The sequence below is a fragment of the Engystomops pustulosus genome, unplaced genomic scaffold, assembly GCF_040894005.1.
Source record: "Engystomops pustulosus unplaced genomic scaffold, aEngPut4.maternal MAT_SCAFFOLD_760, whole genome shotgun sequence".
Lineage (NCBI taxonomy): Eukaryota > Metazoa > Chordata > Amphibia > Anura > Leptodactylidae > Engystomops > Engystomops pustulosus.
The window spans coordinates 639-18,772 of NW_027285639.1; the positions used below are offsets into that span (position 1 = coordinate 639).

Genomic DNA, 18,134 nt, shown 5'->3' on the forward strand with positions numbered 1-18,134 from the left:
GGGTTAAAAATGATCTTTATTGTGTAAACATTACTAGGGGATTGAAATTTGAGAATTTTCTTTCATGGGCAAACTCCTTTAAGCGGCACCTCCAATAGGAAGGGTTAATAAACAGGTTTTCCTGAGGATCTCTAAAAACTCCCCTGGGGCATTAGTAAAAAAAAAAACCCAGACACACACAGGTAAGCCAGAACCAGGACATGTGTTTGTTATCTTTGTCTTCGCCTCCAGGTTGAATTAAAGAGATTTTACAGCCATACAGAGTCACATGCAGCTGCCCTTATGTGTGGCCCTAGTAACTCCTGAACCCAGCACCCAATGCCACTTACCTCTGCAATACATTAATCAGCAGGGTGTAGTCCTGCAAAAAATCATCTGCCTGGAGCCTGGTGCCATTCCGGATGCCAAAGTCTGACAACTTTCGGTTGTTATTTGCTTAAAGAAAAAGATGATCAGTCATGAAAAATTACACTGAAGACTTCGTGACATGTGGATCTTTGGTGTACAAACCATATAAAAGTTTTAACGGGGGAAATGATATAGAAGTCATAATCCCCATGAGGACATTCTCAACTGATGTACATGAAATTAACTTTAGGTTTTCCCAAGAGCAGAGAGATTTACTTTTTCAACCTAATGCTTCTAAATGTAAAATATTAATCCACTGTGCAAACAATCTTGATGTGTAATCTCCCATTTGTCAATAGTTCCTCTGTGCCTTCATGGTTACACACAACAAACCCTACAGTCTAACCATGCAATCTCCAGCATCACAATTATGTCCTATATTATAGGAGATTCTGCATTTTGTAGAGGGGTAAAAAAACAAAACAAAACAAAAACCAACAAGTTAAGCTATATACGCTATATTCAAATGACCGATAATTAGTGGCAGGAGCGGAGAAAAGCCACAATGGCATGTCTCCTCTGGGCTTGCAACATTGTTGTCCTAGATAACAGGTTGCCTTTTATCCCTATGATTGCTTCCTTTTAAATGATGGAGTCACACCTGACTATAGGGATACAGTAGACACTCACCTTCTGTTTCTCCGGCTTCAGAGGAGATCAGGATTGTGCCTTTACCATCTTCAATCTGGACATCTGGGGCCACCATGCCAAACTTTTCTTTTATTATCTGAAAGATGAAAATTATTTAAATATACTAAGCAGTAGACAAGGTAACAAAAATGACAGTAATGAAAAGGCATCACTGATCCCAATAGACAGGTTCTATATGTAACCTATCCACATGAACAGTGGAGTCATTCTATGCATATGAATTGACTTGGCCTGTAGAAGATTAGTAAAGCTGTGGATGTACTTACTGCGAAACTCAGTACATGATTCCAAAAAACACAGCCACCCCCCGTTATGGACTTCAGTTTATTAACTTTTCCTAGCAATGACTGAAAATGGTGAATTAGTACTCACCGGTAATTCGGTTTCCATCTAGTCCTCCATGACGGCCCACTTGGAGGATGCCCCTTGACCTCTGTAGGGACAGGAAGCAGAGAGGTTAAAAGCCTCCCCCCCGCATCCTCCCGCCAGTGTCTACCAAATAACTACACCGGTGGAAGGTAACGAAAAAAATTTTTTATTTGTATGTTAAATATTCACATACATCTTATGGTACAGCAAAACCATAGGGAGGGAAATATATAGGCCGTCATGGAGGACTAGATGGAAACCAAATTACCGGTGAGTACTAATTCACCATTTCCAAAACGTCCTCCATGACGGCCCACTTGGAGATCTACCAGATTAGTAGAAACTCTAGGGAGGGATAACTGCCTGTAGAACCTTCCTTCCGAAGGAGAGGTCCTGCGAACTTGGTAAATCCAGACGATAGTGTTTAATGAATGTAGATGTTGACGCCCAGGTGGCCGCTTTGCAGATCTGCTCAAGTGATGCGCCTCTTCTTTCGGCCCAGGAGGCTGACATAGCCCTGGTGGAATGAGCCTTTAGATTAGAAGGAACTTCCTTCCCTTGTAAGGTATAGCATGTGGAAATGGCCGACTTAAGCCATCTTGCTATTGAGATCTTGGAAGCTTTTCTCCCCTTATTTTTCCCCTGGAATTGAATAAATAAGTTATGATCAATGCGCCAGGGTTCTGTAGCCTGCAGATAAGCTAGTACAACCCTTCTTACGTCTAGAAGATGCCATGAGGCTTCGTCATTCGAAGAAGGATTTTCGTAGAAGGACGGGAGGGTAATCTCCTGGTTCCGGTGGAAATCTGATACCACTTTGGGAACGAACCCGGGGTCTAGAGTAAGAACAATACAGTCAGGAAGAATGCGCATATATGGTTCCCTGATGGAAATAGCCTGGAGCTCCCCCAACCTCTTGGCTGTGGTAACAGCAATCAGTAGAGTAGTTTTTAGCGTTAAATTTTTAATGTTAGAACTCTCCAGAGGTTCGAAAGGAGGTCTGGAAAGAGCGTCTAACACTAGGGTGAGATCCCACGTAGGGGTCCTCCTGAGAACCTGAGTAACTTTTTTCCTACTTGCCTTGAGTGTGGTTACCACCGCTCTGGAGAGGCCCTGTGATCTTAAAAAATCGGACTCAGGATCCATGCCGCCAATTGTAGCTTCTCCGGGTCTGGATGGAAGATAGGACCCTGACGTAGAAGATCCTTCCTTGGAGGCAATATCACTGGTTGTTGGATGGCCAGGGATGTCAGCAAAGGGTACCAGCCCTTTTTTGGCCAGTTCGGGCAGATGAGTATTACCCTTGCCTGGTCCATAAGGATCTTCCTGAGGACCCTTGCGACCAAGGGAATAGGGGAAAAGGCGTAGGAGAGAGGTTCGGTCCAAGGATGACTGAAGGCGTCTAGTCGATCCTTCGGCTCCCTTGCCTCCAGAGAGAAGTATAGATGACACATTGAATTCTCCCTTGTGGCGAATAAGTCGACTTGCGGAGTGCCCCAGAGCTCTGTCAAGTGGCTGAAGATTTCCTGATTTAAGCACCATTCGTTGGGAGAAATCACTCTCCTGCTGAGGAAGTCTGCCTCCGTATTCAAAACTCCTCTTAGGCGAGTTGCGGAAAGAGATAGTAGGTTCTCTTCTGCCCAGAAAAAGATGGTGCGAGTCAGGGAGGAAAGAGCTACTGACCTCGTACCTCCTTGTCGCCTTAGGTAAGACACCGCCGTGGTGTTGTCTGTTAGGATATGGACATGTCGATTCTTCACTAGAAGAGGGTTGGACCTTAAGGCTTCCCAGACGGCTCGTAGTTCCCGATAGTTTGAAGGTTTCTTTGCAAGTGAAGGGGTCCAGGGTCCCTGGGCGTAATGCGAAGGGAAGACTGCTCCCCAGCCTAGGCTGCTTGCATCGGTCGTGATGGTTAGACACGGAAGGCAGTGCCAGGCAACCCCTTTCTCCAGATGTTTTGTTTCCAACCACCATTGCAGATCTCTTTTTACCGAGGATGGAATGATGATTTTCCTGTCCAATCCCGAGGTTCTCCGGTTCCAAGAACGGAGAATCCAGCTTTGCAGAGTGCGACAATGGCTCTGGCTCCAAGCTACGGATGAAATGCAGGCCGTGAGGAGACCCAGGATTTTCATTGCTCCTCTGATTGTAATGGAGGTGTTCCTCCTGAAGGAGCGGATCTGGAGTCTTAACCCGTCGGCTTTTTCCTGAGGGAGAAAGGACATCATGAGAGTAGAGTTCAACATTACCCCTAGGAACTTCTTGTGAGTGGAGGGAGACAGATCGGATTTTTGGGTGTTGATTATCCACCCCAGATCTGAGAGTTTTCTCATGGTAAAATCTCTTGCTGTGATAAGATCTGATCTGTTCTTCCCTATAATCAGAAGGTCGTCTAAATATGGTACAATAGACACCCTCTGTAGCCTCAGGAAAGCAACAACCTCCACCATGACTTTTGTAAAAACTCTCGGAGCTGAAGAAATACCAAAGGGTAGAGCCCGGAATTGAAAGTGGAGGATAGAACCCTCTGGAGAAAAGACTGAAAATTTGAGGAACTTTTGAGAGGAGTGGTGAATAGGAATGTGGTAGTAGGCGTCCCGAAGGTCTATCGTGCACATATAGTGGTCGGTATATATAAGCTGAGTAGCGGATCTTACCGATACCATATGAAATCTCCTGTAAGTGATGAAGTTGTTTAGGGATTTCAGATTTATAATCAGCCTGTTCGACCCGTTTGGTTTCTTGACCAGGAATAGTGGAGAGTAGAAGCCCGACTTTTCTTGGTCCTGCGGAACTGGAATCACCACTCCGGATTGAATGAATATACCTTGAAAATTAGAGGGGCTTTTATTACAAACTAAATTCTATAATACCTTGTATACTGTAATAATCGCCCCCCCCACTCTGGCGTCATTGCTTCTTTCCCCCAACCAGTTGTCTGAGGATTGGAGACCAGATTCCCCCTACTCTTGCCTCCCCTTTAGGGTAGCTCCAGGCCCCCTGTTTACCTTCCCGCGAAAGGAATCTTTAGGGTTCTTGAAAGGACAAAAGGAAGGTTTCCTGGAGGATGTCTTGTTTTCTGGAAACCCCTTCTTCTTATTAGAGGCTTTTTCTAGGATGTTGTCTAATTCAGGACTGAAAACGAAATCTCCTGTGAACGGGATGCTGCAGAGTTTTGATTTTGATCGTATATCGCCGCCCCACTGTTTCAGCCATAAGGCTCTTCTTGCTGCGTTTGTTAATGCTCCTTCCTTTGCAGCGAAGCGGACGCCCTCGGCGGAGGCATCTGCTAAGAATGCCGTGGCGGATCTTAGGAGCGGAATGCTGTCCAGTAAGGATGCTCTGGGGGTACCTTCTCTAATATGTGATTCCAGCTCGTTCAGCCAGAAGTAGAGGGTCCTTGCAACGGATGTAGCTGATATGTTAGATTTTAAGCTAAGCATCGACGTCTCCCAGGCTTTTTTAAGAAGCGCGTCAGATTTTCGGTCCATAGGATCCCTGAGCTGAGCGGAGTCCTCGAAGGGAAGGTCTGTTTTTTTGACCACCTTTGTCACCTGTACATCTACTTTCGGAACAGAGTCCCAAACTTTAGAGACCTCTTGATCAAAGACGAGGCGTCTCTTAAAGCTCTTAGAGGTTAGGATCTTCTTCTCTGGGTCTTTCCATTCCTCTGTAATCAACCCTTTCAAGGTTTCGTTAACCGGAAAAACACGTTGTTTTTTAGCCCTTAGGCCCCAGAACAACTCGTCCTCCCGAGACATACAGGGAACTTCTTCTTCGATATTCAAAGTTTCGCGGATTGCCTTCAAGAGGTTATCCAGATCATCTATCTGGAACAGGTGACGAGAATCCAATCTCTGACTGAAGTCCTGGGAATCTTGCTCCTCAGTATCTGCCAGGGAACAAGACGGACCCTCTGAATCATAGGTTTCTTCATCTGATGAAGAGATGTCCGCCAGTCTAGGTTTTTTAGGAGGAGGATCTTTTTGTGTAGCTGACGCCACAGATGCTGTCACTTTATCTTCAATAAAGGATTTTAACTCATCCATGAAAGAAACTTTTTCAGACCGCATAAATTCATCAATACATGGTCTGCATATAGGTTTTACATATGATTCGGGCAAAACCTGGAGGCACATATTACATTTCCTAGCAGGGGTCCTACTCTTGATAGAACGGTCGGACTTGCTGGATTTCTCAGACCTCTCAGGTCTGTCCTCTTTGCCTTTCCCCTTAGACCCTTGTTCTTTATCCTAAGGGGGAAAGGTGAGGAAATTTAACTAACTTGGGGTTCAATATGTATCATAGATACCATAAGACCATGCCATACAGCACCACTTACGTGACCAGAAGGGTGGAGTAGGCCCAAGTCTGCCTCATCAGCCATAGTAAGGAAGTCTGGGACGGCACAACCACAGTACACTGTAACACTACGAGTGAACGCCAAAACTAGCAACCCACCTCGTTAAATACCTTATCGGGGAGCCCATCCCCCATGCAGGTGGCGGTACAGCAGTCCTCCGTGACGATTCGGCCTACTTCCGGTCGCGACCGGAAGTCGTCAAGGAGCGCAAAGGACGCCTGGGAACGGAAGTTCCCCCAGGCGCCACGCGTCCTCGCGTAAGCCCTGCTCGGCCGCGGGTGAAGACGGAAGATCCGGATCCACCTAGAGCCAGGGAGGAGCCCCCGGGGAAGAGTCCAGCCGTGGCCCCGATCCGGAGGGGAACTACGACCTGCAATAGGTCGGCGTAACCCCAGGTAAGTGCTCTCTTGCATAGGAACAAACGTCCCTCCCCCCCCACTTGGAGGAGAGAGAGAGACCCTCTCTACCTGCCCTCTGTAGGGACAGGAAGACACTGGCGGGAGGATGCGGGGGGGAGGCTTTTAACCTCTCTGCTTCCTGTCCCTACAGAGGTCAAGGGGCATCCTCCAAGTGGGCCGTCATGGAGGACGTTTTGGAAACTTAAATCCTAGCATTTTTGTATTATTTTTTGACACTTACCATACAGCATTTCTAACAGTACCTTTTCCCTGTAGGTTAGTACAATTACAACGATAGCCGATTATTTTTCTACTAGAGATAGTAAAGGGGATCTTGCCGAGCTGTGCAAACACTATGGTCTAACTGTACATCATGGTATATAGTTAAACTATAAATATCTCAGATCCTTCGTATTGGAGTGAGGAAACTCATCTATAATTATAACCCCTCTTGTTAACTTACCTTGTCTTGTAAAGTTTGTACTGTCACCTTGTGAACATTTAACTTAACCATGACTTCTGGACGGCTGGCGCACACATAGCAGTTTGGGTTAGGAGGGTCCAGCACACAGGGCACCAGTAGCTTCTTGCGAGGATTGGGCTGCTTGTTGAGAAACACCTATAGGACAGGATAGGTTCACAACAATGTATTTCAGATAAAACACAATAACAAGAATCCATCAATAAACCACATACCGTTCTACACTGCTCTATGTTCCCAGATAAAATCTTCAGCCCCTCCAGCACAATGAGCCCCGATATGACAGCATTGGTGGTAGCAATTGCTGGAATGATGTTTCCAGCCATGGCTGTGTATAGAAAACAAGTATGTCCTGAGAAGTTACCAGTCTGTCCCAACAGGCAGCACCAGTAACTAGCAGTCACCAACATTATACAGCACACACAAAAGCTTACATTTAATATCGAATCGACTCTTCATGTTCATGCTGAAGATGTACATCCTGAGGTTAGCAGCAGAAGTCACAAAGTCCATCGCTGGGGGATCATCCTATAACAAATTAAAAAACCCTAATTGTTTTAGAAATGCAACTTTAGAAATACTGCGATTTATTACCCAGCAACTTCTATGGCTGTTTACATAAACATGGATGCATTTTCCTAAAAAAAAAAAAAAAAAAAAAAAAAAACTGTACAGTGACTTCTGTATTGGGTTGAGCACTTGAGGTAACAGGATCTGAAAAGCTGAAATTAAGGATGCTTAACCCCAAATTCAGTGCAGTGTCTAAGTGGCTTGTTACTCAAGAGCCAGGGGTCCAATGAATAACCTCGGGTAAGTAAAAACACAGTTATTTTAGTACTAACATAAAAATGGTAAAAAAAAAAGTTAACCCCATTTTCCCCCATCTTTTTGGCTATAGTATTGTGTTACCGCAATGACGTACTCAGCTATGACTTCAATCATAGCTCACATAAATCTCTTGCTGAATTTGAGTCTTTTGGATGTGGTGGGTATCCATCAAGTGTGCTGCCAGGTGTTAAAAGCTTGGCTGGAAGCATAGGTGAGCCTGTCTGGTTGCTCAGACCTTACTGCATATAGAGAAATCCTGCTGCGGTGACATCACCTGGAAAGACTTAAATCTTTTAAATCCAACTCCGAGGACAAAACTATCCCTGAGTAGGAGGCAGTGAACCTTTAAAACTAATTAGAAATCTGTTGTGCATCCCCAGGCTACGTCACCACAGCAGGATTTTTGTATCTGCAGTAGAGTCTGAGCCACTGGTCAGGGCTCACGCACACTTACAGCCACTTTTTAAGCTTTTAAATCCCAGCAGACCACCAGACTCTCAGATTCAGCCAGAGATTTACGATGGAGCTGTGCAGGAAATCGTAAGACAACACAGAACATACAAGCGATATGGTGATCAACACCTTGTTGTGGATACAAGACTACTACTGTTGGCCATTGAACTTAGCACAGGCACACACTCACACTGCAATCTGATTTTTTGTTCACATATCTTTTGCCAGCGCTGGAGTAACTCTTTATAGGATTTCTCTCCTCTATATTACCTTGCCTCCATTTTCTGGAGGGAGGAATTTTCAGGAACACACCATACGCACACGCATATCCATTTCCATTCACAATACTACCCCAGTTTTATAAGTTATGATATTGCCTCCCTCCCCCTAAAATGCAACAATGACAGTGGAGGACTGATCCAGTTTTAGAGGCCAGAGATGTTGATGCGTGGAGGCAGGGCTTGAGTGAGAGCCTAGTGGCATAATGTTTGGTCTAGGTTCTAAGCTCTAGAAGCGGGGCTGCTTTGAGCGCTGCATCTAGGGCCTTTTCTTTTTAAGGCACACACAAATGCAACCTCTAATAATAATTCTTCATTTATATAGCGCACATCTGTAGGACCTAAGAAAGCCTGGCTCAAAAGACTGAGGCTGCAAAACAACCTATGCTCTCTCCCACGGCTGGCTGATGTTTTTAATCAGCATGCAATATAGATGAATTGCTTTTAGATTGTTGAAACAAAAATAAAGTAGCTTGGTATTAAATCTTTGAAAATTGTAATCTACAGGGACACTCACCTTGTCCCACACCAGTTCAGCACTATCTCCCTTTTCAGATAATTGATCCCTTAAAGTCTCTACACTTTGAGAAAACAACTGTGCGTAGCCAGCAACATCCAGAACATGCTGATCCTTCAAACCAACAGATGATGCATTGTTTTGTTCTGTAGAGTCTTTTTCTATGGAAGAAAATAACAGAAGAAGTAGATAAACTACATATAAAAGGTGTCCCCTGTCCTGCCACCCATTGGCTGAAGAGAGTCACATGAGCCCCTCAAAAATTTCAGTGGAGCTCAATTAAATAAAGAAACATTGTAAACTGATTGAATCATTGTAAAATAATGAGAAATTAGTAAACCCATATAGAAAACAATGACCACAAATTATTAAGTTAGCTTGACAACTGCCAGACAGCGTCTCTTGTCAGGCATGTTGGAAGAAACAGCAGGATAAACAAGTTGGCAACTTGTTTCTTTACATCTGATATATGGATGTAGAATTCAGCGGCCATCAAGCTATTCAAAATGTTCAGACAGACCTGGAGATCACATCAAGCAGAAACTACAGATATCAGCTGATATTCTCAAAGGTCCGCACATAAGATAAATTGCAGTGCTATGGAGAAAAAGAGTTGAAAATGTCTGACTTACCATTGTTGTGTAGGCTGGCCCAGTCCAGGGGCACTGGAGCCTTTCTCTTCCTCCACAGTTTGTCCATAGTCAAGAGATAGCGGATATCATCTTTAAAAAGCTGTAAAATGATGTGATCATCAAAATCGTGGGATTCACACACCATAGGTGTGACAATGCATCCCTTTACCACATCACAGGAAAGACTTACCTTATTAAAGAGCTTGACTGGATCATATCCTGTGGACTTGGCCCACTGCTTGGTGGACACTCGCTTAATGTCCCCATACTCATTAGAGGCATTGGCCCTCTGTGCAGCCTCAGTAGGCTCCCCTAAATGACAAGATATTAGGGTTGTGAGAATAAAATGTCAGGGGCATGGAAACTTATAAGAACAGTGATATGTAGTGTGGGTTGTCCAATACTGGGTGCAGTATTACATACACACAGACCTGTGTTTTGGTGAGATCCCGTGGACTGACCAGTCCACGCATCAGAGAAATACTATGCAAAAACTCCAAACATCATACAAAACTATGATGCAAGGATTAGGGTTGTACCAGAATTTCTAGATTGATACTGATACCCGGAGAAGTACTCAATACCGCTACTTTCTAGAAAAGAAAAAACTATTATCTATATTCAATGTTTGGGGTGCGGTCACATGGGGCGTTTACTTTGCATTTAGAAACAGAATGCAAATATCTGGGGGTGGCGCTTAGCCCAATCGCATACGAGATCCTGGCAATGTTACTATAAACTGTATAATTTATTTGTGTCATACATTTTCAATAATTCAATGTAACTATTATTTATATAAACAGATAATGTAGTGCTATATAAAGAGGTCTCCTAGAAGATCCATCCCTATATACCAGTGAATTAAAGGACATCTACCACCAGGATGAAAGATTGTACACCAAGCACACTGACATGGTGTGTGCTCACTCTGTCAGGATCTGCTCTTTTAGCTTACCGTATTTTCCAGACTATAAGGCGCACTTAAAAGCCTTGGATTTCCTTGGAAATCCAAAGTGCGCCTTATAGTCCGGTGCGCCCTATGTATGGCACAGGGCAGCGGACCATACTTACATAGGTCCCCGCTACCGGAGACAGCAGATCTCCAGCGGGAACTGCAGACCACGCGGCACGAACAACTTCTGCCGCGTGGTCTGCAGTTCCCGCTGGAGATCTGCTGTCTCCGGTAGCGGGGACATATGTAAGTATGGTCCGCTGCCATCCTCCACCTCCCCTTCCCTGCTCACCTTCCCCGCGTTCCGCGTCCCGTCTCGGCGTCTCCGCCACGCCCCCGACCCTGCGCCTTATAGTCCGATGCGCCTTATATATGGAAATATTACATATATAAGGCGCATCGGACTAATGCGTCTTATATTCCGGTGCGCCTAATGGCCCGGAAAATACGGTAAGCCCTGTTTTTTTTTTTTAAAGGCTTTTTAAATTATGCAAATGAGCCTGAGGGGGTCCATTAACACCTATGGAGGACAGAGCCCCTCAGACTCATTTGCAAAATTTGACAAGCCTTTTTTAAATAAAAAAAAAGGGCATAAGAAGCTAAAAAAAGAGCATATCCTGCCAGAGGGGACACACACCAGTATGTCAGTGTGCTTGGTTTACAATGCTTCATCCTGGTGGAAGACGTCCTTTAAGTTTGTTTAGCAGTTTAACTCTGGAAGCTCTAGTCAGAAAAAAATCCTCCAGTTGACAACCCATAGTCAAGTGGATAGAGGCTAGGTGTATCTGTGGCCGGTAGACAGTGGAGGTTGTGGACAACAACATTATTTAATTGAATAATATGAAATAAGTTAGAGACCGTGGGAGAGATTTATCAGAAGTGTCTGAGGTAAAACTGTTCCAGATGCCCATGGAAACAAGTCAGAGCACAGCGTTACTTTTATAAACAGCTGTGGGGAAAATGAATGCAATCAGCATAGTGGTCCTTTTTTATGGACCCAGCACATTTTTAGTAAAGCCTTATACTTACAAGAAGCCTCTGGATCAGCTGTGTCAGGGGACACCTCTTGATCTGCATCTTCCTCCCCAAATAGTTGGCTGTAGAAAGAATACAAGACAGGTTCAGAAGCATTAGATTGAGAAATTAAACCTCATAACTACTTGGTGGGGGGAGGGTGGGAAACATTGTAAAAATTATAAAATTTCCTTTAAATGTCAGTTATATTCCTGGATTTAGGCCAGCGGTCAACATTTATTGGTGCAAAGGCCATATTGTCATACTGCTCAACTTTGAGGGGGCAGACCAGTAACCAGTACCCTAAATGCACCAATGACCACAGTACAGCACAAAATGTCACGCAAAAAAACAAAATGCTACTGGAAATCTATCACACACACACACTCTCCTTTCCTGGCTCCTCTTATGGGCCATGCACCATAATGCAGCTTCTTCCGTCCTCCATGTACCGATTTGCTATGTCCCACGCTGGTTGTATGACAAGCATCAGACTTAGAGCAGAGCTGCGACAGGAGAGGACCCGGAAGCAGTACAATAGAGCTGACAAGGACTTACCACTCCTGGAGCGCCATTCTGCTGAGTGTCCTTAACCCGACAAACATGCAGCCAGTGGCAGGAGTCAAAATATAGAACAGAGCAAAAGGAGAGGGCCCAGGAGCAGTGAGGACACTCCCCCCCCCCCCATCCTTATAAGACCTAGGGCTTACATCCATGGCTTTACATTCTGTGCACCCCTCTTATAGGTTTTTAGTTGATATGAATGTGGCTGTAGTTTATGTACAAGCTCAGTCGTAAATCTCCGGTGCTAGAAGATCATAAGAATATGGCACTGGGAAGGAATTCCTGCATCTATCTCAGCCCTGCTAGAGTGACCAGGAAAACAGGACTGTATGTCAGAGTCTGACGATTTTTGTGGAGCTAGAATTCGGGAAATTGAGGAGTGGGAGTTGGAAGATTGGCCTACCCACTTCATAGCCATAGTATTATCCATGAATACACAACATTCATACTGGTGACAGTATAGCAGGTGTGTCACAGTGATAAATTGCCACCTTAGCCCCAAGCACATTTATCCTATACCCCTCATTCCAGGCCCTGACATCTTACTTGAAGAGGTATTTTGCCCAGACAATGCAGTGGATGGGTTCAGAGGGAGTGTTTCGAATTGTGCAGCCGGGGAAGGTCTTCTGGGTGGGTTTTGGTTGACACTCATAGCATTCAGTGACCCCCTGATAAACAGAGTAAGAGATGAGCTATAGTACAGGTCACATCACAGTGATGATCACACACAATCTGCAGATTACAATTACAAACCTTCTTGATGACTGTGACCTGACCTAGGTATCCAGCTGTGCCACTCTCTATCAGGGGCACATCTGCAGCCAGACACATCCGATTCACATGGTTCCGTGCAGCTGGAAACAAGACAAAATAAAGAGGTAAATATACAGAAAAGACTGTGCAATGGTGAAAGGAGAACAAGTCACCCAAAGCCTCAGTTCCACTGTTCTCATACCCAATATTTATATGAAATTTTTTTTTTTTTTACAACTAATAGAAAAAATTGTTTTTTGTTCAAGAACATTGATAAAAAGGACAAATCCCTCACCACCAAATCTGTTGCACCTCTCCACATTAATTCAATATGTGTCCCCAAAGCACACAGGACCAGGTGCAAATCCATTGGTTACACCAAAAAGGGTTAAACACACAAAAAGTTTTTTTTTTTTTTTATAATGATAGCTGTACCTCTATTATCCAAGGCGTTCATCACCAGTGTGAATTTCCTGAAGAATTCAACATCGTACTCTACACTGTAGAAAAACAAAAGCAGGAGACCAGTGAACCCAGTACAAGTCTGAGGAGCATCAGCCTCAATACAGAATCGCCAAACAGGATACAAGCTGGCAACCCTGTACTGCAGCTCCTGATAACTGTAGACGGGTCTTATTCAGCTCTACAGCATATAAAAAGCATCCACACTGCAGGTGAAGTTTCTGATACATGTAGTCTCCCATGTGTCCTACTGAAGCAATTGGTCACAGAGCCCCAGAAATAAAAGCCTCTAGCAATACTTTGGCCATGGGGGTAGTTAACCATATCATATTGGTCAGGCAGCCAGATACATGACATCTAACTCTAGTAAAGGGGGAGTTACTAGATTCAGTAATGGCTCACTTCATGATACTGTCGTGATAAGCGGTGATACTAGCCCCAGGACAGAACTGCAGGACGCTCTCCTTGGCCACCTGATGAGACAATAGAAAAAAAAAATTAATATATAGAAGAAAGTCACTGCACATTAAACCTTTCACCACATCCATCTCTCCATCCCGCAATTGCTCCGCACCATTTAATATTCCATGCAATGTACTAGAGAGGTTTTTTTTTTGCAAGCTTTCATTTTACAGCTTTCACTTCCAGATGATACATTTACTTTATTGTTATATTTATGGTGATCTGCATGATCCTTGACGGTCAATTGAAATTGGTGGTAGCCATTATGAAAATAAATTGCCCTGTATGGGGAGGGCTCAAATCATGTTTAGATGGGGAAAGAATTGTCACGCACATCTAACTCCCCCAAACTGAAGATAATATATTAATTACTGTAATGAGTTGTAAATGGTAAAATGGACCCCTCCACTCTGCACTGTAAACTTGTGAATTTAGTCAGCCAGTTCAGGATGCAACAACCCCCCCCCCCCTTCCTCAAATATGAAAAGTCGCCGGCAGCAGCGAGTGCGCCTGCAGGGACAGTAACGGCCCACACCGACCCACTCCAGCAGAGGTCCTGATAAATAACCCCACGTGATGCTACACACCAATTAGCATTTTAGGTGCTGAATATAACAACTATTGCTCAGGAACAGGGCGGCTAAAGAAAAACAACACGTGTTGGGAATAAGTGAACCCTAAAGGATGCAAAGAGATGGAGGAGGTGGTGGAATCATCCATATAGCTATAGGTCATGAGACCCCCAGAGACAAAGGTAATTACCTGCGCCTTTGACCGCCCTACATGTTTCTTCTGAAACAAAAACTGCCTGTTGAGGTTACTGACATCAATAGTGTCCAGATCAATCTAGAAAAAAAAAAGACAGAATATTATGGAGAAACATGAAAAACCTCCAGCTACGGAAGTAATAAGGCATATCAGCCCAAAAAAGGGTATAACTGGACCCTGAATAAAAACCCAAACGCTCCAATCCTTGGGAGATTTGGGGGCTTCTTCCTGGGAAAGGAGACATGCGACTGCAGCAAAATAACAATACAACAAAATTAAGGGTCTAACACAGAGTACAAGCGCATCTAATGGTTTGCTTTCTGGACCCAGACCCACAATTGGGGCACCCCACCTGCGCCGCTCTCCTTGCAGCTGCAAACTGGGCCCCCCCCCTTGCGCCACTCGCCATGCAGCTGCAGACTGCCCCCCCCCTGCGCCGCTCGCCATGCAGCTGCAGACTGGGCCCCCCCTGCGCCGCTCGCCATGCAGCTGCAGACTGGCCCCCCCCCCCCTGCGCCGCTCGCCATGCAGCTGCAAACTGGCCCCCCCCCTGCGCCGCTCGCCATGCAGCTGCAGACTGGGCCCCCCCCCTGCGCCGCTCGCCATGCAGCTGCAGACTGGGCCCCCCCCCTGCGCCGCTCGCCATGCAGCTGCAGACTGGGCCCCCCCCTGCGCCGCTCGCCATGCAGCTGCAGACTGGGCCCCCCCCCTGCGCCGCTCGCCATGCAGCTGCAGACTGGGCCCCCCCCCTGCGCCGCTCGCCATGCAGCTGCAGACTGGGCCCCCCCCCTGCGCCGCTCGCCATGCAGCTGCAGACTGGGCCCCCCCCCCTGCGCCGCTCGCCATGCAGCTGCAGACTGGGCCTCCCCCCCTGCGCCGCTCGCCATGCAGCTGCAGACTGGGCCTCCCCCCCTGCGCCGCTCGCCATGCAGCTGCAGACTGGGCCCCCCAGCGCCATGCAGCTGCAGACTGGGCCCCCCCTCCTGCGCCGCTCACCATGCAGCTGCAGACTGGGCCCCCCCTCCTGCGCCGCTCGCCATGCAGCTGCAGACTGGGCCCCTCCCAGCGCCGCTCGCCATGCAGCTGCAGACTGGGCCCCCCCCAGCGCCGCTCGCCATGCAGCTGCAGACTGGCCCCCCCCCTGCGCCGCTCGCCATGCAGCTGCAGACTGGCCCCCCCCCTGCGCCGCTCGCCATGCAGCTGCAGACTGGCCCCCCCCCTGCGCCGCTCGCCATGCAGCTGCAGACTGGGCCCCCCCCCCTGCGCCGCTCGCCATGCAGCTGCAGACTGGGCCCCCCCCCCTGCGCCGCTCGCCATGCAGCTGCAGACTGGGCCTCCCCCCCCTGCGCCGCTCGCCATGCAGCTGCAGACTGGGCCCCCCAGCTGCAGACTGGGCCCCCCCTCCTGCGCCGCTCACCATGCAGCTGCAGACTGGGCCCCCCCTCCTGCGCCGCTCGCCATGCAGCTGCAGACTGGGCCCCTCCCAGCGCCGCTCGCCATGCAGCTGCAGACTGGGCCCCCCCCAGCGCCGCTCGCCGTGCAGCTGCAGACTGGGCCCCCCCCAGCGCCGCTCGCCATGCAGCTGCAGACTGGGCCCCCCCAGCGCCACGCAGCTGCAGACTGGGCCCCCCCAGCGCCACGCAGCTGCAGACTGGGTCCCCCCAGCGCCACTCGCAATGCAGCTGCAGACTGGGCCCCCCCAGCGCCACTCGCCATGCAGCTGCAGACTGGGCCCCCCCAGCGCCACTCGCCATGCAGCTGCAGACTGGGCCCCCCCAGCGCCACTCGCCATGCAGCTGCAGACTGGGCCCCCCCAGCGCCACTCGCCATGCAGCTGCAGACTGGGCCCCCCCAGCGCCACGCAGCTGCAGACTGGGCCCCCCCAGCGCCGCTCGCCATGCAGCTGCAGACTTGCCCCCCCCAGCGCCACGCAACTGCAGACTTGCCCCCCCCCCCAGCGCCGCTCGCCATGCAGCTGCCGACTGGGCCCCCCCTGCACAGCTCGCCATGCAGCTGCAGACTTGCCCGCCCCCCTGCACCGCTCGCCATAAAGCTGCAGACTGGTCCCCCCTGCCTGCGCCGCTCGCCATGCAGCTGCAGACTGGGGGCCCTCGCCTGCGCCGCTCACCATGGGACCCCATTGAACCTCTGCAGGACCCCACTCAAGATCCCCTGCAGGGTCACGATCACCGTCGATATAGTGCTGTGAGCACAAGGTTTGGGGAGTGCTATTTCTTGGGGAAGAAGGTGCATGAGAACAAAAGGCAACAGCAAGTGCCTCATGCATTGCAGCAACACGTCTAATGGAGTCTAATGGAGCCCTTCTTTATCCCGGCCAGACAGCACCACCTTCCCTCCCTATACCCCGACCTCCACACTCATTTGTTGCACATATTAGCTCCGTACCACGTCCAGGTTGCTGAATCCGGTAAGAAGAAGGTTCTTTAGTAACTCACAGCCGATCCCTCCGGCGCCGACCACCAGAACCCGACAGCTGGACACAGCCTCCGCCAGTTCAGTGCGCAGCGCTCCGGTCACCGCCATCCTCAGCCTCCGCCGCCTCACAGCGCGGGAGACACAACAGAGAGCCGGCCAGCAAGAATGGACACCACACCGCCCACAGCGGCCCCTACAGGCCGGAGGACTCTCATATCCCCTGTTTTCCAACACTGCGACGCCTAGTGGTCGGAAGCTGTAGCAATTCAAGGGACAGGTCGCTGGGTTGGAAGCATTACAGATTAATATCTGATATCTTATCTTCTATTACATCGTAACATGAGATAGCAAGAGAGACTGACCTAGAGCTTATGTACAACATGGAAGTAGAGCCTAAGCTACAGCAGAAAGACACGAGGTACACAGTGAGGTAGAGCCCCTGCTACAGCGCCAAAGACGGTGTGGTAGAGCCTTAGCTACAGTGCCAGAGACACAGTGAGGCTACATTCACACACATGTATGGGGGACGAATATACGGCCGATATATGCCCCCCATACACTTCTATCGGCACACGGCACCTTATGGGAGCGGTACGGTGCAGCACACATGCGGCACCGTACCGCTCCGTAGCCCATAGAAAGATAGGACGTGTCATATCTTTTTACGTGATACGGCGCCGTGCGCTGTATATGCCTATGGAGAATGGCAGGGTGAGGAGCACTCATCCTCCGCTCCACAGTGCCTATGTATGCCCGCTGTTCTACGGTACGGCGGGCATACATCGTGTGCATGTAGCCTGAGGTAGAGCCGTAGCTACAGCGCCAGAGACACAGTGAGGTAGAGCCTTAGCTACAATGCCAGAGACACAGTGAGGTAGAGCCTTAGCTACAATGCCAGAGACACAGTGAGGTAGAGCCCCTAATACAGCACAAGAGACACAGTGAGGTAGAGCCCCTGCTACAGCACAAGATACACAGTGAGGTAGAGCCTTAGCTACAGCACCAATGACACAGTGAGGTTAGAGCCTTAGGTACAACACCAGAGACACAGTGTGGTAGAGCCCCTGCTACAGTGCCAGAGAGACAGTGAGGTAGAGCGTTATCTTATGCGCCAGAGACACAGTGAGGTACAGCCTTAGCTACAACACCAGAGACAAAGCGAGCCCCAGCTACAATACCAGAGACACAGTGAGGTAGAGCCCCTGGTACAGCGCCAGAGACACAGTGAGGTAGAGTCCCAGCTACAGCACCAGTGACACAGTGTGGTAGAGACCCGGCTACAGTCTCTGGTGCTGTAGCAGAGGCTGTATCTCACTGGGACACATGTATCATAGTTTAAGCTGGG

General features: G+C 48.3%; 1 protein-coding gene across 1 annotated transcript; it reads right to left on the bottom strand.

The window, feature by feature from the left end:
- Positions 1-297: 297 nt before the first annotated feature.
- LOC140112410 (SUMO-activating enzyme subunit 2) lies at positions 298-16,989 on the bottom strand. Its single transcript, XM_072132488.1, has 15 exons — positions 16,760-16,989; positions 14,348-14,431; positions 13,526-13,596; positions 13,097-13,161; positions 12,662-12,762; positions 12,455-12,576; positions 11,360-11,427; positions 9,569-9,690; positions 9,379-9,478; positions 8,747-8,907; positions 7,105-7,198; positions 6,886-6,998; positions 6,653-6,808; positions 1,039-1,135; positions 298-435 (listed from the first exon to the last, which is right to left on the bottom strand). Exons 1-15 carry the CDS (start codon positions 16,895-16,897, stop codon positions 326-328), a joined length of 1,602 nt encoding a protein of 533 aa, XP_071988589.1. The 5' UTR covers positions 16,898-16,989; the 3' UTR covers positions 298-325.
- Positions 16,990-18,134: the final 1,145 nt, after the last annotated feature.

What these genes read in the sequence shown, in the direction of transcription:
- LOC140112410 (XM_072132488.1), bottom strand. Translation starts at nt 16,897, where the DNA reads ATGGCGGTGACCGGAGCGCTGCGCACTGAACTGGCGGAGGCTGTGTCC. An exon ending in GATTCAGCAACCTGGACGTG is followed by an intron (nt 14,432 to 16,759) that starts GTACGGAGCTAA and finishes TTTTTTTTCTAG; the next exon opens with ATTGATCTGGACACTATTGA. An exon ending in CTGAACTGGTGTGGGACAAG is followed by an intron (nt 7,199 to 8,746) that starts GTGAGTGTCCCT and finishes AATTTGTTATAG; the next exon opens with GATGATCCCCCAGCGATGGA.